Raw genomic sequence first — 21,543 nt, forward strand, 5'->3', positions numbered from 1 at the left:
CCCATTACATAACAGGCAAACACTGCAACTATATAAGGGAACTACACAGCTGCCGAAGGCAGTTAAAGTGTATCAGCTGCCGAAGTGAGTTCTCAAGGCAAGCAGCCTATGAGTTGAGTTGGAATATAGCAGCCATCGCGGAAAGAAGAACCGGACGCGTGTGTGATAATCAATGATAATTTTTGATAACTGAGTAATAATTGGGAGTGTGTGATACAGTGACACTTGTATAGCTCCCATATCATAATTAATATGTGTAGACTACTGAGGACAGAGTGAATTGATTATTGTGAATAGGGCTACAAAGTGTTAAACCCCGCAACAGTGTTGTAATTAATTGTAGCCGATACTTGTAGGTTGTTAAATAAACCAATTAACAAGCTGAACGGCGTCTTCAGTGCCTAAACACGTTAAAATATATACACCACTGAACTGCAGTACTATTAAAATTGGATACAATACTATTAATAATATAAAACACTTGATGTAAAAATACAATAAATCAGATTATATAAAACAGAAGTTATAATATAAAATTTTATTCTTGTTTTATACTATAACTTCTGTTTTATATAATCTGATTTATTGTATTTTTTATGTCAATTTTTTTATATGATTAATAGTATTGTATCCAATTTTAATAGTACTGCAATTCAGTGGTGTATATATTGTGACATGTTGACCAGGTACTTGCCTGATGATGGCTATTGATAGCCGAAACAGCAATGTAAATTGTTAAACATTTTTAAGTTATATTATGATAGGGTATTATCTTAAAAGAACAAAGCAGATTTGATTTTAATGCAGTCTAAAGTGAGTAAGGACTTTTTATTGTATTTTCTTTACTGCCATTGTGTTCTGGAGGCCATGGTTATATATGAAAATTTTGAAGATATATGTATGACATCCCTTTGTTTAATTCTCTTTAAAATCTTAAAGACTTACAGAGGAAATCTGCTGGACATAAAATGCGTGTTTAATTCTTCTCTACAACTACAGCCTAAACATTTTTTCTGGGATAAACATGTAGCAAGTTATGTTCAAAAACCCACCTAGATCTTCTTCTAAAATCAGCAGTAAACATGTCTGATCTGAATAAAACTGAAATTACTTCAGAATTTCATGAAAATCTATCCAGTAGTCCTGAGTAGTTCCTTGGGCACTCTTCAGGGCTGTGAAGATGTCTAAAATAGGTTCCATAAATAGTGTCCTTTATATTACTTTCATTTCATTACAAGGCTACTGTTTAGTAGCGAGTAAAAGAATTATTAGACAGTGATAATTTTATTATATGTTCTACTTTCAGGTTCAGAATCGTATGTCAGGGTTAATGTCCACTGTAAGTGAACTGGAGGAAAGTGAGCGGCAGCGTGCATCATTACAGCAGTGGGTAGCAGAGCAGCATGCTGTTGTAGCAGACTGGAGATCCCGGCCTGCTAAGTTGCGTCCTGAGGCAGCCCGAGTAGAGCTGGTTAACATGAATGAACTACTTGCAGCCATTGGGGATAGGAGAGCTCGTCTTGTGACTGAGTTACTTGTGGCTGAAGAACCTGAACCAAAGCTGGAAGAGCAGCTGACCAAGTTGGAGACCGAGGTAGAAGATTTATTTTGGAAGCATTACAAAGTAGAATGTCTCCAAAATTATAATTATGCTAACTGTTTAATATATGAAATGTGATTAACTAGTCAAAAGGATGAAGAAGTATTCAGAATTCATTAAGGACAGTCAGTGCTGAAATCGTACTTATTGATAAATCTTATAAATAAAAAATGAAGTTGAATTTAGGAATGATGTATTATAAAAATTAAAAGACCTTGTTCTTATCTGTAATAACTTCTTTCCCAGAGTGTATTGGATATGTTCCATTGGAAATGGCTGTAGAAGTTGGAATATGAGAGTGCTGATTTATTTATATTTTCTAACTTCATTTCATGTTATTGTGATTAATGTTCAGTACTACTACTACTACTAATTATCATTATTCTTTGCAGCTAACACAAGTAATAGGAAAGAAGCAAGCAGCACAAAATATAATTGAAGAGTATAGAACACATCTCCAAGATATTCATAGCTGGTTTGATTCGCTGGTAAAACGGATGGAAGTACTAGACAAAGGGAGTGGATTGGACTGTACCCAAAAGCTGGCTGTTATCTCTGAAATTGGATCTGAGTTTGATAGTCAAGGTGCAAGGAGAGTTGGTAAAGTGAAGCATTTGGCCAGTGCTGTGGTTGATGTTGTTAGTAACCTGGATTCACAGCAGATTGAGGAACAGGTAACTGAAGCACAAGTAGGTTTTACGCTAAGCCAAGTTAGGGGATGGTTCTGGAGTATACTGTATTTTATTATGGGGCACTGAAGTTATAATAGCAAGAGGGATGTAAAGTGTGAATTGCTGTGAGTTTTGTAAGGCATAACTGTACCTTATAGGCTGCTCCATAGCTCAAGCGGATAGTCGCTGGCTTCCCACCGTGGTGGCCTGGGTTCGATCCTGGGTCTGGTCAAGTCGGATTTGTGGTGGCACTGGGCCAGGTTTTCTCCAAGAACTTCAATTTCCCCTGCCAGTCTTCATTCCACCAATTGCTCCGCAATCACCCTCACCTATCATGTGGGGCTGGTACAATAGGCCAGAAGTGGCCGCAGTACAAGGGAGTTAGTCCCAGCCCACTAGCATAAAAAAACTGTACCTTATAAGAGTTATTACAGGAAGATATTATCTTTTACTTTAAAATGTAACAAATTCTAAAATTAAAATCATTAAAATATTTGCAGTTGAAATCTGTAGAGAGAAGATACAATGACATTGCAAAGAGAGTCCAGCGCAAAGCACAGGTGCTGGAAATGGCACGTAAAGGATTGGAAGGTGCTCATCAAGAAATTGAACAAGCTAGAGATTGGATTCGAGAAAAGTTAAAGACACTGGAAGCACAAACACCGCTCGGGTTTGAGAGTAAAGTTGCAGATGATAGACTGCAGTCTCTGCGAGTAAGTTTTTCACCTGCTTGGCTTCAAAACATGAGTATCTAGATATTTAATGCTTTATTTTAGAGAAAAGTGTGATCTGGAACATCTTTATAAATTTAACAACTGGCTGGTGTTGTACATTTATTGTTAAGTGATCAGTTTCAAATAAATTACCTTAATTTCTCAAATCACTGCATTATTGACTAAATTAATTTTTTTCTTAAAAGTTGAATAAGATGTACCGTCTCATATTTTCTTCTCAAAAGGCCTGGAACATTGTTATGGCATAATATTAATAAATATTAATTTGCTTTTGCACTTTTAGCTGATATGTCACATTCCTTTTTCTTCTCATTAAAACCGCCATTTGTTGTACATAAGACTATTAAGAGCTTCATCAAGATAATTCATTCCTCTCAGCTTTCTGTTTTCATTAATTTGAATTTGAAATTTTGAATTTGTTTGCAACTAGGATTTGTCTTGGGTGAACTATACAATGTAAATGTTTTATTCTAAAATATGAGTCAGGTTATTAGAAGAGAAGCAAACCAGTTTTGGCTGCCACAATTGCTAATAGGGTATTGGGTTGCAAACATTTGTTGATAAAATAGTAGTTGTTCTCTATGGTGTTAGGAGTTTAATATGAATGTGATGTATTTGTTCCATCTGCTGATGACTGGAAAAGACAAACATGTGGGGAGAATGAGGTTCTGTCATGATGATATGAAGTGTTATTGTTTTGTATGATGATCATTGAGAGATATTTAATTAATGAAACACAAGCAGGTTGCCTCATTGTAAAATTACAATTAAAAGAGTTCGTATTAGGAAAGGTAAGTAGAAATGAATTTGTATTCTTAAATGCAAGAATATATATTTTAAAATATTTGTACACTGAAACCAAGACAAACTCTTAATATTTAATATTTTTATTAGTTCCAGAAATTGACATTTTGCAATACAGCCTCCAGATATAGAACAAGTCAAATTATTTGTATAAAAGTCAACAATACTATAATATTTAACTACATACACAAATTGTGTACATGTCCAACATACCATATAAAACTATATTAAAAATTTATGACAACATAAATTCCCCAACAGAGTAACCAGTTCAGTCCATTTCACATCAATCAATCAGTCAATCAACCAATCCATTCTTCCTTCCTCATCGAATCACTGTCATAGGAAAACGTTCCATAAACATTAAACATACAATAGTTCATTTTCTATAATTAAAATAAATACCCCCCTTTCACAAACATACCATCTTTAATTTAACATATATTCCTCTACAGAATATATCGTATGTTGTACCAAATATGACCTCATTACTTTTTTAAACTGTCTCATTTTTTCTATCTTCCTAATTTTGTTTGGTATTTTATTGTATAACTTTACTCCCATGTTCAGTACTCCTTTCTTATAGGCATTTGTTCTGCAAAACTGAGCATGGAGATTTAACTTCTGGCATGTATTGTGATTATGAACTACGTTATTGTGTTCTAACTTTTCTAAATGTAGTTTAACATGGCATACTATTCCAAATATATACATACACGGTAGTGGAAGTAAGTTTAAATCCTTGAAAAGTTGTCTACATGATGCTAATCTACTCGCACCACTAATTATTCTAACAATTCGTTTCTGCAATTTAATTATAATTTTACTTTTTGGGTCACTACCCCAGAAAATTAAACCATACTTCAAATAAGTATGGAAGTGAGCAAAGTAAAAACTCCTTATAATCTGTCGGCTTGTTACATCCCTAAGGGATTTTATCATGTAACAGACTTTATGAAGTTTTGAGCTTAAGAAGATAATATGTGCTTTCCACTCCATATGCTCACCAACATGTATACCTAGAAATTTCGTTTCACATTTATAGGAGATCTCCATTTTGCCAAATTTGATTTGAGGTTTCATCAGATCTCTTGTCTATTATAAAATGCCATTGCTATTGTTTTCTCAGTATTCAGTATAAGATTATTTGCACTGAACCATCCATATAACTCATTCATGACTTTATATATCTTTTGCTGCAGAATATGTCCCTTTTCAGCTGTTACCAAAATATTTGTATCATCTGCAAACAAAACTATCCTCGCCTCTTTGATATTCAAAGGCAGATCATTTATGTATAATAAAAATAATAATGGTCCAAGCACTGAACCCCGTGGTAGTCCATATTTAATTTCTCTTGGAGCCGGTTTATATTTTTTGCCATCACAACTTATTTCAACAACTTGCTTCCGGTAAGTCAGATATGATTTAAACCATAAGTTTGCCACACCTCTAACTCCATATGTTTGTAATTTAGAAAGTAAGGTGCCATGATTTATGGCATAATACGCTTTAGTTAAATCACAAAAAAATCCGACCTGTTTTTCCTTTTTCTCAGCTGATTCCTATATGTTTGCTCGAAAAGAGTAAATTGCAGTCTCAGTTGACCTATTCATCCTAAATTCATGTTGGACCTCTGTTAATATGGTCTTTCTTGTCAAAAAGGAGAGTAGCCTATTATGCGTCAACTTTTCCAAGATTTTCGAGAAAGCACACAAAAGGGATATTGGTCTATAATTTTTCATATCCTTCTTGTCTCCCTTTTTATGGAGTGGTTTTTTGCACTTTGTGTTATTTTTTTATCATTAAAGGAATAATGTTTGGAAAAATATTGTTTTGAAAATGATTAGAAATAAAATTGCCCATTGTAGGAAATAGTTTTATATTTCCAGATTTTGATGTTAAGAAGATATGTCTTTTTCTGAGGATTATCAAACAAGCTCATATGCTGTACAGTCTTCACTGCTGAAGATTCACAGAGGAATTATACCAGAGGCAGCCCTAAAGCAAATAAATAAATATATGGTTCCACATCATTATTGAACACACTTTTTCCTACATAATTCCTGTGTCTGTCACGGTATTCTTTATCTCTTTTTGAACAAGAGTCTGTAATTACATAATAAGAGTCTTGTGGTGTAAGGATCATAGTCTATTTAAATGTGATTGCCTGTGGTGCTCACTGTGGACTGGCATTGCAGCAGCGAATCAGCATCTCTAATGTTTGTGTTGTGGTCAGATACTATATTGTCACTTTCATGCAGATGCAGTTACAAAAGTCAAGGAGAAAATATGAGGCTTTACTTTCTGAGTTATCTTATCATACTTCTCTTGTATGCTCTGTGCTTTCATTGTGACTTGTACTACAGGCACTCCTGAAGGAGGCAGAAGGCAAGCAATTGCTATTGGAGACCCTAGAGAAGCGTGTAAACAACATGCAGGCAGAACTTGAACCTGGAGAACAGCAGTTGCTGGAGAGTGGACTGAAGACTCTGGTATCAGAACTGAGTGAACTTGGCTCAAAGATAAGGAGTGAAATTGACCGTGTGGCAGATGGAATTGACACCAGGAAGAAATTTGAAACTGATCTGGAGGAAGTGCATGCATGGCTCAAGGCTAAGAACAGTGAAGCTAAGAAGTATGCTGGATACCTTCCCCTCAAAGCTGTGGCTGTAGAGAAGGAAATTCAGCAATATAAGGTACAGTTTGTACCATCATAAATTAAGGTGGTTAGTTTGCAGGCTAAGGACTGTCTCCATCCTGTGGAGTTATTTGACAACTTTCCATTATTCTGTAAATTATGTATTCTGTTCAGTCACAGTGTCTCTTAAATCTTACGATGTGCAGTGTACTAACAAGATGGGTCACTGATCCCTTAACCTTTAAGTGCTGAAGTGCCCCGTTTGTGCCAGTCATGAGTAAGGTCGTCATGGCCAAAGTGCCCCGTTTGTGCCAGCCAGGCATTTAAACTCGGCTAGTGGAACCGTGCTCACCCACCGCTAGTGGAAGCACATGCACAGTCCTAACTCTTTATTTTTAAATGTAGTAATTACCAGACAGACTTGAGTAAAACCCTAATAGAGGAATTAAAGTGATACCTAAATGAACAACAGCAAATAAAAATATACATATAAGTTATGCCCAAACTCATCCACGATCCAGTAATTTTATTGCAGATTCTGCAGATAGGTATGTTAAAAATATATTGTAAAATTTGATGTACATACCTTTTTTGTTGTTGCCTGCTTGATGTATATATAGGCTGAAATTATACTACAGTATTCGATTTCACTACGAACGCACAGAAAACAGATCGCACTCTGTATCTTAGCCACGATGCAGCTGTCTGCTCATTCAGTTGAAGGGGCAATAAACTTTTGTAGCTCTAACGGAAGGTCTTAGCACTGAAGGAGGGACCCCTCTAGCTTTCTCTTGAATAGCCATGCTTTCATTCTTCTGTCCTTCAGTCAAAAGATTCGAAAATCCGAAGAGTGTAAGCAGTGCTAGCAGAAGACCAAATGATTTTATTGCTTCCATCTGTTTTATGACATCAGGGGCTGCTAAAATTCGTCAAGTGTTACAAACAGAAATGAATTTATAATGCAGAACACCTCTGTGAAGAACTGGGAAACCATTTTTGCAGTACGCATCAAAATTAAAACAAAAAAATTGAAAATAGAGTATAACACTTTGTATTAAAAATTTCAAATATTCCGTTATAATATGCGACACTATGTTCTTTGCTGATATAAACAAAGTTAATACCATCCATTTATCATAAAAATTGAGCAAGATACAGCATTTTTAAACACAACGCTTCACAGTGATTAAGCACCTAATAGGAACGGACATTTAAACGCAGAGTAGCAACGGGCATTTAAACGCGCACCAGCAGCGGGCATTTAAATAAACTCTGGCAAGCTCAAGCTTACCACTATTTCGAAGTCCGGCATTTAAAGGTTAAAGTTTCTTTTAACTTTGTGTTGTTGTAGTGGAAAGTGCAGTAGTCCCAAACAGTTACCGCTTTACTAAATTGTGATGTTATCATTATGTGAAACTTGTATGTATCAGCATGTATATGAAACTATTTGTCATAGAACAACATTCTTACAAATATGCATAATTAAAAAAATGAATTCAAATTGGAGTAGAAGAAGAAGCAATAATTTGCCCCCCAAAATAAAATCATTTGATGTGTATGATTTGAGGTTCTCGCAGCAATAGTTATGAAGAGTTCTGTCTTCTGGAAAATAAGGTCATGTAGTCCATTGAAAGTCAGCTGGCATTTTGGGGGAATATGTCTCCACCATCTTCAGGCTTGAAGAGTAATCCAATCAAGAAACCAGCATGAAGCAAGCAGCAAGAAAGGTTTGCTGTGGAGGTGGCTTGTTCATCTGAAACGTCGAAGGACTTTCAATGGACTGCATGGTGTTGTATACCTGAAGATAAAAGTCTTTATGTGATGTATGATTTGATGATTTTTCAATCTCAGCCTTTGGACATACCAGAGTGATTCCTCCTAGTTGTGTAAAATTAGCATATGCTCACAAACAAATTTTCAGAAATCACACATTATCAACATGTCCCTCAAGTTCCCCACAGTTTAGCTAAGACACTGAATCTGGTCCTCCATAAATGACTACTCATTTTGAAACTGCATGCTGCTGTATCTCTGTGCCTCCTATGTTCATTGATGACAATGTGATTAGATCCAGAGGTAATCTTTTTTATTTCATGTTTTCATAAAAATAAATTGGACTCACATTTGTTTAAGTTTCACACATAAGGAAATTTAGATAAACTGAAATAACTTCGTGTAATCAGACTATGTTAACTAATCATAAAATTGCATTTTAGGGTTTTGATAATGATATCAAAGATTTCAATGGGAACAAATATAGTGAAATTCAGAAACAGTCAAATGCTCTGCTGAAAGATTGCAGCGATCCAGATAAGAAGAAACTACAAAACATCATGCAAGGTATGAAATAATAAAGGAATAGACTTATGAAATGGAATAGAATTATGAAATGAAATTCTTATACATAAAAACATAAATTTAATGAGGATCTGTATCATCTGTACAAGGTGTCCGGATGAAAGGTATCCAAAATAAAATAATTATATCTCAGAAAGCATTTATTATACACGTTTATGGGTTACACTATTACAGAGGAAAACTATCAAAGTTTTTTTCTGAGTATATAACTTTCTCAGTAAATTTCAACATGGGCTTCCTTGGTGGCATAACAAATATCCAGATGATATTCAACCTCATTCCATGTTGCTTGAAGCATGTTTGGTGCTGCCGTAGCTACAGTGTCCCTTACGTGGGCTTCCAGGTGTTGAAGGTGGTTGAATTTAACCTGGTAGACAATGTTCTTCACACAACTCCATGAAAAAAAATCCAGTCGGTTTAAATCTGGTGACCTAGGAGGCCAAGCGATTGATCCACTTCTGCCAATCCATCTCCCATCTCTCTGTCCAGGTGATTCCTAACAAGGTGGCAGAAATGAGGCAGCACCCTATCTTATTGGAGTTTAGTTTGAGGTGGTAATTGGGACAGCGCATAAAGCTCCAGCATGTCCAAGTACGAATGTCTGATCACAGTCTTTTCTGAAAAGAAAAATGGCCCAATCATCTTGTTGTACATTAAGCTAGCCCACATGTTCACTTTGGGGCTGCCTCTCTTGAACTTGCACACTTGGCAGATGAAATCGGATGATGCGACAATTCTTTATACCATGTCCACAGTGAAGTTTGTACATGCTACTTGGTCAGTTGGTTTTAGTGCATGAATCATTTGAATCTTGTACGCTTTTAGGCGGAGCCTTTTGTGTAGCGCTGTTGAATGTGGAATATGTAACTGCAAGCTAGCAGCACGAATTAATTTATGTGGACTTCCCTGGAATACCTCTCTAATGGGATTGACATTTTCTTTAGAGGTCCATGTCTTTCCAGGAGACTTTGCTTGCAACAGAGTACCTGTAGTCCTCAGTTTTTTGTCCCAGAACCGAATACTTTTCCATATAGGAGGCTGACATCTATATTGTGTTCTAAAATGATGCTGGACAGCCGTAAGGGTTTGCTACTCTGCTAGCCACAACATTCATTGAAGCTGTTCCTGTGGTGTTGACATCGTTACTGACCTTGCCAAAGGTCACCACCTGCTGCATGTGCATATGCCTGGTGTGAAAAAGACTTTCAGAGTTTTCCTTTCTGATGACAAACCAGATACGTGTATGACAGTTTCTGAGATATAAATTTTTTACTTTGGATACCATTCATCCAGACACTCTGTATTATGATTTCATGAGATATTATTTAAAAATGAGAATGTTATATTCATTCTGTAACTAGAAAAAAACATAACAGGTGATGAGCCAGTATAGTATAATTATCATTAAGTAATTTTATGGTACACATTTACATTTTTAAAAGATTTTCACTTTTTAAATACATAAGAAATTTTACCGTGAAATAGAAACAGTATAGTGGAATTGTGGTGTAAGATCCCTGAAGATTTCCTAGATGGTGAAAACATGTCAGATCAGTAACTGTTGTTATATGTTGTTCCTGATGGTTAATCATACCGTGTTCAGCTGAGATGGAACTGTGCTGCTTGTGATAGTACAGGGGTAGATTACTGTGTGACCGGTTTCTTGCTAAGAAATATTGGTTCAGTTAATTGCTGTGTACTTAAAGCATGCTACATCCTTGCTTTTACATTCTGTAATGACATATGTTGAAAGGCACGAGCATTTTCTTCTCTGTATAGTAATACATTTTATGTGTTGTCACGAAGGTAAAGAAGAAAAGGTAACAAAACTGTGAACAGCACAAGTTTTGTCATTGATCACTGTGCAACTTCTCATTATGATAATGAGTCATTTGTGCAGTCAACAAACATAGTGTGATCAGTAAGATGGTGTGTGAACATTGTGCTTTTCCATATCTGTCTAGCTTGCTGTCTGAATTTATGACTTCTACATTGAGATATATGACTGAACAGCAAGTCTTCATAGTCAAATCTATTGTAAGAAAGGAAACTTGCAGAAAGTGTATTCAGGTGTTGCATTCAGAAATGCCCATAAGAAAGAGTTCCTACACATCATGTGTATGGAAGCTTGTCAGATAGTGGTGGACCATGGAAGAAGTGCACAAGAATAACTCTCACACTTCTGAAGCTCTACAAGGTGAAATAACATGTATATTGGAAAGTTCCTTTACTAGGTCAAAAAAGAAATTATGGCTTAACTTACTAAAATTTGGCTGCCATCTCCTTTCAGATAGTCTCCATGGGAACATATTCAGCGATCCCATCATTCTTTCCAGGCTTCAGAAGCACCATGAAAGTCATTTTCCTTAATGCTGTTGAGTACCGCGTGTGATTCGCTTTGGATGTCGGACACTTCAAAAATATCATCCTTTCAGTTTCATTTTCAATTTCAGAAACAAAGCAAAATCACAGGGGGCTAAGTCTGGTGAATAGGGAGGATGGAGAACGATAACCATGTTGTTAGTCACAGACTTTGGTTTTCAGGGATATGTGTGTGGGTGCGTTGTCATGCTGAAGGAGCAATGTGGTGCATGCTCAAATTTTCTGTTAAGGTCTCCTGTCAGACTCCATTAACTGATTCCAATGGTGTCTGTGAACTCATGGATTTTTCGATGACGGTCCTCATGGATGAGTTCTCAATTTTTTTCAACATTTTCTATCGTTTTGCTGGTGCTTGGTCCCCTTGAACATTCATCATCTTCACCGGCCTTGAAACGTGAATGCCATTCAAAAACTGCTGTCTGGTTTAAAGGATGTTTTCCAAAGGCCTCACGAAGCATTTCAAGAGTTCTGGTGGCAGATTTACTGAGTTTCATGCAAAACTTGATGCAGATACGTTGCTCAATTTTGCCATCCATCTCGGACAAAACAAAACAGAAAGTTGAAAAAGCACTTGTGTGAAAACAATGCGTGTTAACAGCATCATGTCATGAGGCAGACTGATGCAATAGGCTTGGGGAAATGTGACCTTGGCCTCCCCTCTCATCTTCTTTCACGGAGGCATTTACAACCTTAACAGTAGAGGGAATTTTCTGATACCAGTTTCTGAGGATTAACTTCAGAAAGTGTTATAAAACTTGTGTACCTGTTGCAAGGCATGTTTGATGGCAGAAGGCAGTCATTTCCAGCAGTTCCTATGAAATATTGTCCCATGTTAATGACTAGACACAAGGTTTGGACTGATAATTTGATTCACTGAACACATAAATTATAACAGCAAGTAATTATAATGGTTTGACTAATTTGCACACCATATGTCTCACTGCAACACATGATAATTCTTCTATGTCTTTACTAGCCATTGCCTGGTGACAGATTTCAACAATGTCCTCTGCTTAACTCTCTCACAAGTAACATGTCTGTCAACTCAACTAACTCATAACATCATTAGTCATTACTACTCACTGGATCATTAGGCATATAATGTTGATACAGTAGTGTCTTCTTTGTTTTAAAATACAGAATGTTGTTGTGTAGATGGTGTATTCTTGTATACTTTACATCTTATTTGAGACATAACAAGATGCAAACTATTAAGAATTTACTACATGTGTTCTTTATGCAGGTGTAACTGATGAGTATGAAGCTCTGAAGAAGCTTACTGATGATAAACTGGCTTCTCTAACTGACTTACTACAAGGCCGCAAGCAGTTTGAAGTAGATATAGGTCAATGTCAGCATTGGCTGAATGAAGCAGAAGTTGCTACATCAGCTGAAATACGAGCACCGAACGTGGGACTGCTTGAGGAGCAGCTTTCCAAGGTAGATGTGACTTTCATGCGTTTATTGTTCCAAATTGAAGTTAGACTGTATAGCTCAGTCACTATAGTGACTGGTTGCAGGCGGGATGTCTGGGTTTGTATTCCTGGCAGGGGCAGAGAATGTTCTTTATGAAACCATAATAAAATTGGCTGTGGGGGGCCTCCCTATTCTCATAATCCATTGAGTGCCATGGGCTCTATTTCCATTGGTAAAACAGGTGAGATGTGACATCCATCTAGAACCAAGGCGAAGTATGTATGAGGCTGTACTTCTATTCCCCATACATTTTCATGATGAGGTGCTTAATACTTTATTTAACCCCTTGAAGCCTTCTTTTCTGAGTGAAGTGTAGAGCCAAAGAACTACATTTAAGGTGGATGCCATGATTCTCTGTGCTTGTGTACAGCCTATGCAGGAGTATTAGAATTCTCATTATTTTAAGGTGAACATTTATTTTATTAAGAGATTCTAAATGCACTCAGGCTCTTATTCTTGGATTTGTACAAGATATTGCTAACAATGTAATTAGTTTTGATTTGAGATTGAAAATGAGTTAGCCTTGATATTGTTTACTGCAGCTTTACACATTTCCATCTGTACAGAGAGACTAGCTGTAATTATAAATTGATAATTATGTAAATTAGTGTTCTGTTTCTTTGCATAATGCATTAATATAGATTTCCTAATTATGAAAGAAGTTAGACATAACTTCATAATTCTGGACAGAGAGTTTGGAGTATACAAAACGTGTTTCATTCAAAATATGTAAGTATGTATATGCTCTGTGTTTGTACCAGTTTTCACCTATTAAGACACAGCAATTGTTCGTTAGTTATAGCTGACAAATGAGAAACTAGGTATAAACTGCATGTAGCTGACCTTTTTCTATTTTATATTCTGGGGAAAAGATAAATTAGTGTGCTTTTGAAGATCACACCACATTTGAGGCTCTTACGTTAAATGTCACATTCACCTCAGAAGTTTCTATGGTCAGTATGTTGATGTCATCGAGGATAAGAAATTAAAGAGGTAAGAAGCTTAGATGGCTTCAAATAACATACCAAGTTTTGTGAGAGTCCCACAGTAGGTTCAGAAGTTAATAAATGGGCTAAATGGACATGTGGCTGGGCGCACATACGAGTATGTATTTGCACATGTAAGAACAACATTAATGCCATTGAGAGCCAGTTCTTTAAATTATCATGAAAAGTTAAACATTTCTGTCTAGTGTTATTGGTGAAGATTTTTCTTATTTCAGTTATTTATGCCCTTACATGTTTCGGTCTTCAGAGACCATTATCAGAAGGACACCTTTACATCAATATAGTTGGAAGTTACTCTTACAATATATGTTCTGAACATTAAAATGTATACATATAATAATAATAATATACAATTGGGTATAAAATCTCAAGTTTTTGCAATGACAGCGGCTGTTTAAATACATTAAAATATTTGTAATTGGTTAAGATTTTATTGGAATTTATAAACCAAGTAGGTTTGTGTCATCTTTCTTACTATTTCTCTTGGTGGGGGCTGAATGTTTGCTGCCTTGTTCTCGAAAGAGGGTTCTGCAAATATATTATGGGTATATTGTATTATTTCAACAACCCTATTATGTTTTGTAAAAATTTTTGTTATTTTGTCCTACCTTTGATGTTGTCCTGTTTGTGTTTGTGGTGCGCTGTGTTGTTTCTACTGTTCTAGGGTGTGTTGTACTGCGTATTTATACTCCTTGTGTCTGTGACGTTAGTAACCAGTATAACATGTTCTACCTCATAATATAACATCAGTACAAGCCCACACTAACATCATAGACACAAGGAGCATTATAATAGTAACTTCCAACTGTATTGATGTAAGGGCGCCCCTCTGATGATGGGCTCTGAAGACCGAAATATGTAAGGGCATAAATAATTGAAATAAGAAAAATCTTCACAAGTCACACTAGATGGAACTGTTTAACTTTTCCTGATATTGTTAGTTTGACGGACCAGAATGAAAGAAATCAAATTCTTTAAATTATGTTCAGTCGTATGTGATGGCTTTGAATGTATGTACATGAGAATGCTCATCTTTAGTTCATGGTATGTTTCTTATGTCAAGGCAAGGATTTAAACTACCGTCTTCACCAGAAGATGATAACCTAGTAACAGTGAAAGTGTGGTAATTGTAAGCAAGAAAATAAGCATAATTCATTATTAGATAGGAGACAGGAAGATAAAACATTCTGAACATAATGGTATCTAGCAGTTCATGATCTAATCTGCTTTAAAATATACTTGTGAATATAATTTTGACTTTTCTATTACTTGTGTCATTTCAAAGAATCCATGCAGTTGTAGGGCTCTTTGTGAAAATTTACGTGCAAACTCTTTGTGGTGAGGGCTTTGAAGCCTCCTGCTGATCTCCCCAAGCTGTCAGACCACCCCTTGTCATCCAGCTTTGACAGATTATTCAGTATATTTGCAGGTACAGCCTCCTCCATTTGCAACCATTGCCATGGTGACAAAACCACTTTTAAAGGTGCCATAATTGTTTCTGAGTGTGTATAAAATTGTCTCTTTCTTTCAGTATGATAAATTGAACCATGAAGCTAGTAAGATAGGGGATGAGATTGAGAAGATCATGCAGCAAGGCAAGGCCATCCTGCCAACAGTGAGTGAAGCAGATAAGTTGACTCTGTCTGAACAGCTCAATGGAATGAAAGATAAACATGGCCGCATCTCAGCTATCATCCGTGACCGCTCTGATGTTCTCAATGATCAGATCAAGAACTGCAAAGAAGCTGCTGCCAAGGTTGAAGAATGTGTTAATTTCATGAGTGATATTCAGAAAGAGTTGAAAGAGCTAAACCGGCCTGTTGGTAGTAAGGTAGAGGATGTACAAGGAATGCTTGCATCATATGAGGTATGTGAAAGTTTTAAAAAGGCATGTCTTGTCTTATCTTGGTAATAAAGCTGATGACTGCAAACAGTTTAAGTCACAGCTTTATATATATAAACCGAATACTTTAAAACTTTTTAGATTTTGGTACATATCATTGTATACTGTTTTTTCAAATTACCTATTATCAAATGAAAAATGTACTAAGTGTGCTTTCACAAGATGATGGGTTTACTGTTTGAATGCTTTATAGTTTACCGTTCTTTCATTCATGCAATATTATTGTTTGCAGAAAATCCTGGCCAATTTAAAAGCAAATAAACTGAAAATTGGAGATTTACAAATGGGAAATATGGGTGAACTTAAAGGAATCAGCCAGCAGCAGGATGATCTAATTCAAGCAATAGAATCACAGATTGCAAAATTGCGTCAGTTACTCCTGCTGCGTGAACAGTTCATTGGTCTCATTGCTGAGATCACCACATTTATTGCAAAATATACAGAAGTGGTGCACGATATCGAGAAAGGAGGGCACACTGTTCAAGAGAAAATCAAGAAATATGATGATGTATGTATTTGTGTCTTAACATTATGTTTACTAGGTAAGGCTGTGATATAACTGAAGGGAGTTAGGACACTGACTTATTAAAGCAGAGACTTGTTAAGTTCACATGGGGATTAGCAGTGGATGACGATGCAGAATTTTCTGAAAGTACTTTGTTTCTGTACCACCACTGCTGATAGTATCCTATTCTAGGTCATGACATGTACAAGAAGCCCAGTTAACTGGAATATTTCTATCTCAGTCCTTTGGTGTGGTCTGTGGGCCAGCAGGTGCCTAGAATCAAAGTGAGGAAGAGTGTTTCATTTTATATTTTAAGGGATACTTAAAAGAGTGTCTAAACACAGTAACATAAGGATTGAGTTCACACTGCAAACTTTCACAGAAAGGGCAGACTTTCACAGAAAGGAGATGCCATAGTAGAGAGAAACGAATTTCCATTTGAGAGTGCCTGTTGGAATTATTGATTGAACTTTGTGTAATCTACTGTTGTGGTGTTTGGAGATTATTGATTTTGAACTTTGTTAGACTATGAAGAAAGCAGTCTTCTGGGATTTTGCACCGTGTATATGTGGTGTTAACCGATATCTTTGTTAGACTACTGAGAATATTCTGATCTGAGGTGAGGGTTAAGGTTATACTGAACAAATTGTTATGGTAGCCTCATAGGCCTGTTATCCTTGCGCATGATAATTAGAATGATAATAGATAAGAGCATTGGTGCAGTGATATTGGTAGGAGAAAAGTGAAGTACTTAAAGGAAAGCCTCTCCAAGTTCCCCTTTTTTTGCACAAATTCCACATGAATTTCCCTGGGGCTGAACACAGTCCTCCACAGCCTAAAATCAGAAGCCAACTGTCTGAGTTATGGTATAGCCAAATTGATTTAAGAATGAGTGAATTTATTTAGTTCTCACACCATTCACTTTATGGTATTGCTATTACATACATATGTTCTGCTTCAAATTTGGTGTTAACTTACCAACTTCCTTACCACCCTTTAATTGCAGGTGATTGTGAAAATCCAGGAATGCGAAGCCATGCTGGCATCTGCAACTGATAAAGGACAGCAGATTGCTGCAGAGGGTTCGGCTGCAGATCGCAACATTGTTACAGAGCAGTTGCAGTCATTGAAGCAGCAGCTGCAAGCTCTTAGGAAAGCTGTAGAAAAACAACGAGAACAGCATGAAATGGCTGCTGCAGAACACAAGAAACTGGCTGCTGAGTTGGAAGCCGTGCTAGACTGGCTTCATGCCAATGAAGCCACAATCAGATCAAGACCATTGTTAGACAGAGATCCTGCTAGTGTTCAACAACAGATTCACAAACATAAGGCAGGTTATATGTAAACTTCTTATCTGGTGGCATGATGTGTCACTCTTCAGACTTGATGCATAAAGAAGAATGACAAAGACAATTTTTGCTGTTTATTTATTTCAGTTATTTCATAATTTAATAGAAATTATTTTAAAATTTGGTTTGGGCTAAATTTGGTATACTTCCCTGTGAAAGTAAAAGTACAGAATAAAGCTTACTAGTAGGTTTTGTCATGGGGGCATGTGGTTGTGTAGTTGGTTGAGGCACTATGCTACAAGCCAGAAGGTTGCAGGTTCAGTTACTGATGAGGTTATTGTATTTTTTCAATTTACCTAATCCAGCCAGCTTCACTATGGCCCTGGGGTCGACTCAGCCTCTAACAGAAATGAGTACCAGGAATCTTCTTGGGGGTAAAGGGTAGCCAATGCATAAGGCTGACAACCTTATCATCATCTGTGAACCCGTTTTATAGAAGATGTGGTAGCCTTAACGTCTCACAACTCTGTTTACTTTCACGGCCTGTTACAGGAATAACTTTATCTTATCTTTTAGTAGGTTTTGTCATGAGGTTTGATTATTACATTTTAAACACAGAATTGAGTTATTAACCCCTTGGCTATCCACAGAAACATATTGGATATTTCCACTTGACAGCCTAAACTGTAAGAATCAGAGTTTTTTTTTCCATTCATTCATTTCCTTTATTATCCATATATCCATACAGGTAATGTTCTATCATTCAGGGCAGCAGATTGTGATACTGACCACTACCTGGTGGTGGCAAAGATTAAGGAAAGACTGGCAGTGAGCAAACAAACAACACACACAGTTCATATGGAGAGGTTCAATCTCAAGAATTTAAATGAGGTAGAGGGTAAAGAGCAGTATCATGTTGAAATCTCAAATAGGTTTGCGGCTTTGGAAAACTTTGACGCTGAAGTAGATGTTAATAATGCTTTGGAAACTGTTAGAGAGAATATCAAAATTTCTGCCAAGGAGAGTCTAGGATATTATGAACTGAAGAAGCATAAGCCATGGTTCAATGAAGGATGCTCAAAATTACTAGACCAAAGAAAGCAGGCCAAATTGCAGTGGTTACAGGATCCAAGCAAAATAAGTAGGGATAATCTGAACAATATAAGACATGAAACCAGCAGGCATTTCAGGAACAAAAAGATGGCATATCTGAAAGACAAAATTAATGAGCTTGCAATGAACAGTAAGAACATTAGAGACCTGTATAGAGGTGTGGGGCTCTAATGTCAACGTGGTGTAGTCTTGTCATTACTCCTATGACAACCCACTTCTTCGGAACAATTTGTTGGCCCTGAAAAGGACCGTGGTTGCTGNCTCTCAGTTATTGAATGTACAGTACATAGGGTCAGTGATGTTAGGTAACAGAAATGCACACAGCTGAGCCGTTAATACCTGATTCCAGACCCTTTGAGGTTGAAATTACTATTGCAAAATTGAAAAGATATAAGTCGCCAGGTAGTGATCAAATTCCAGCAGAATTTGTTCAAGAAGAAGACAAAATATTACGTTCTAAGATCCATAAGCTAATTACTTCTCTTTGGCATAAGGAAAAATTGCCTGATCAGTGGAAGGAATCTATTATTGTACCAGTTCACAAGGAGGGTAATAAAACTGACTGTAGTAGTTATCGGGGGATAGCACTGCTAATAACTTCATACAAAATTTTATCTAATATTCTTCTCTCAAGGTTAAGTCCATACATAGATGAAATTATTGGGGATCATCAGTGTGGGTTTTGACGTAAAAGATCAACTACAGATCAGATCTTTGGCATTCGTCAGATATTGGAGAAAAAATGGGAGTACGATGAGACGGTACATCAGCTATTCATAGACTTCAAGAAAGCCTATGATTCAGTTAGGAGGGAAGTATTGTACAATATTCTGATAGAGTTTGTGATACACATGAATCTAGTTAAGCTGAAAGTCCATATAGGTAAACAAATTGTCTATTAATATCCTATCCAGAATCATCTAAGACAAGGAAATGCTCTATCGCCACTCCTTTTCAACTTTGTTTTAGAATATGCCATTAGGAAGGTCCAGGAAAACCAGGTGGGACTGAAATTAAACGGGACACATCAGCTGTTGGCCTATGCCAATGAATTGAATCTGCTGGGTGATAATGTAGATACCATAAAGAAAAACACATAAACTTTAATTGATGCAAGTAAAGACGTTGGTCTAGATGTAAACACAGAGAAAATTAAGTATATCATGCTGTCTTGTGACCAAAATGCAGGGCAAATTCATGACATAAAGATAGGGAACAGATGTTTTGAAAATGTTGCACAGTTCAGATATTTTGGAACAACGATAACAGATCGATGCCTGATTCAGGAGGAAATTAAGAGGAGATTGAACTCGGGTAATGCTTGCGACCATTCAGTCCAGGACCTTTTGTCTTCTCGTCTGCTGTCCATAAACATAAAAATTAGAATATCCAAAGCTATAATTTTGCCTGTGGTTCTGTATGGGTGTGAAACTTGTTCTCTGACATTAAGGGAGGAACACAGACTGAGGGTGTTTGAGAACAGGATGCTGAGGAGAATAATTTGACCGAAGAGGGATGAAGTGACAGGAGGTTGGAGAAAACTGCATAATGAGAAGCTTCATAACCTGTACCCTTTGCCAGGTATAATTAGAATGAGCAAGTCAAGGAGGATGAGGTGGGCAGGGCATGTAGTATGAAGGGGGAGAAAAAGAATGCATGTAGGATATTGGTGGGAAAGCCAGAAGGAAAGAGACCACTGGGAAGACCAAGGCATAGGTGGGCGGACAATATTAGAATGGATCTTAGAGAGATAGGATGGGATGGTAGGGAATGAATTGATCTGGCTCAGGATAGGGACCAGTGGGGGGCTCTTGTGAACATGGCAATGAACCTTTGGGTTCCATAAAATGCTGCAAAATTCTTGAGTTGCTGCAGATTTGGCTTCTTCTCAAGAAGGGCTCAGCTCCATAAGTATGTAAGTAAGTAAGTAAATAAGTTTCCATTAAGATCTTAATAAGGTCTGTACGTGTTGAAAAAAGAACCAAGCACTCACTGAAGTAAATGAGGAAGCACTGATATTTCATTCCCATAATATATCCCAGCTTTGCTCCCAGTGTATGACATACAGGTTTAATTAATATGATTTGTTTGTTTCTAATTAGGCATTGGCTGAGAATGTGAATGGTTACTTGGATCGAGTGCGTGCTGTTCAAGAATCTGTTCGACATGAGGAAGGAATGCCTAGTTCCTTAATGGAACAACTGAGTGAAGCTAATTCCTTACTTACAACTCTCCCACAAGAATTAGAGGAACGCCGTAAATATCTGGAGACTAATCTCCAGCTGCGACTTGATTATGCTGCTCTCAAGGAGAATCTTCATGCATGGGTTAAAGACGCTGATGCCAAACTGCAAAGCGGGACATTTGGAGTGGACTTTGAGAATGTAATCAGAGACTTAGAAGAGCATAAAGTGAGTACATAGTAAATAACTCGAAAGCACTGAAACATAGGTCGTGGTTATATTTTAGTGTCCTGTTACACTGATTCATGTCCATGGTTTATGCTAACCGTCTTACAGTGTATACACTTTTTCACCTTATTCTTCACTTCCACACTACATGTTTCAGCACTAATGTGCCATCCTCAGGTGTCTTTATGCACGTTAAACTATTGTACTGCATGCCATGATGTCTTCATTCTAAAATGACTGAAATCTGTATTCGTCATATATGTCGATGAATTCTAAATAATTCATCCTTTTCAGGATTCATACTACGTCACACTCAAACATGCGAATTACACCAATCCTCTTGAATGCGATGTAGGATGAATCCTGAAAAGTTTTATTATTTAGAATTCATCGACATATATGACGAATACAGATTTCAGTCATTTTAGAATGAAGACATCATGGCATGCAGTACAATAGTTTAACGTGCATAAAGACACCTGAGGATGGCACATTAGTGCTGAAACATGTAGTGTGGAAGTGAAGAATAAGGTGAAAAAGTGTATACACTGTAAGACGGTTAGCATCCCCCATGGACATAGGTCATGGTTCCTATCCTTAGAAAACACCCACAACCAGATCACCTATAGCTTTGCAGGAGAATCCAAAG

The 21,543-nt window shown here is 36.8% G+C and overlaps 1 protein-coding gene across 4 annotated transcripts in view; it reads left to right on the forward strand.

Annotated features, from left to right (window-relative positions):
* LOC111873382 (nesprin-1) overlaps positions 1 to 21,543 on the forward strand; it is a 410,258-nt gene that overhangs the window by 215,100 nt on the left and 173,615 nt on the right. For all 4 annotated transcript variants that reach the window (XM_023868043.2, XM_023868044.2, XM_023868046.2 and 1 more), the window contains 10 exons: positions 1,307 to 1,594; positions 1,993 to 2,274; positions 2,772 to 2,984; positions 6,179 to 6,508; positions 8,667 to 8,790; positions 12,434 to 12,630; positions 15,205 to 15,540; positions 15,809 to 16,084; positions 17,088 to 17,411; positions 20,586 to 20,894. In XM_023868043.2, coding sequence (XP_023723811.1) covers positions 1,307 to 1,594; positions 1,993 to 2,274; positions 2,772 to 2,984; positions 6,179 to 6,508; positions 8,667 to 8,790; positions 12,434 to 12,630; positions 15,205 to 15,540; positions 15,809 to 16,084; positions 17,088 to 17,411; positions 20,586 to 20,894 — 2,679 coding nt within the window. The remainder of the gene's footprint in view (positions 1 to 1,306; positions 1,595 to 1,992; positions 2,275 to 2,771; positions 2,985 to 6,178; positions 6,509 to 8,666; positions 8,791 to 12,433; positions 12,631 to 15,204; positions 15,541 to 15,808; positions 16,085 to 17,087; positions 17,412 to 20,585; positions 20,895 to 21,543) is intronic.

This window comes from Cryptotermes secundus, unplaced genomic scaffold, assembly GCF_002891405.2.
Source record: "Cryptotermes secundus unplaced genomic scaffold, Csec_1.0 scaffold22, whole genome shotgun sequence".
In the NCBI taxonomy this organism is placed as follows: Eukaryota; Metazoa; Arthropoda; class Insecta; order Blattodea; family Kalotermitidae; genus Cryptotermes; species Cryptotermes secundus.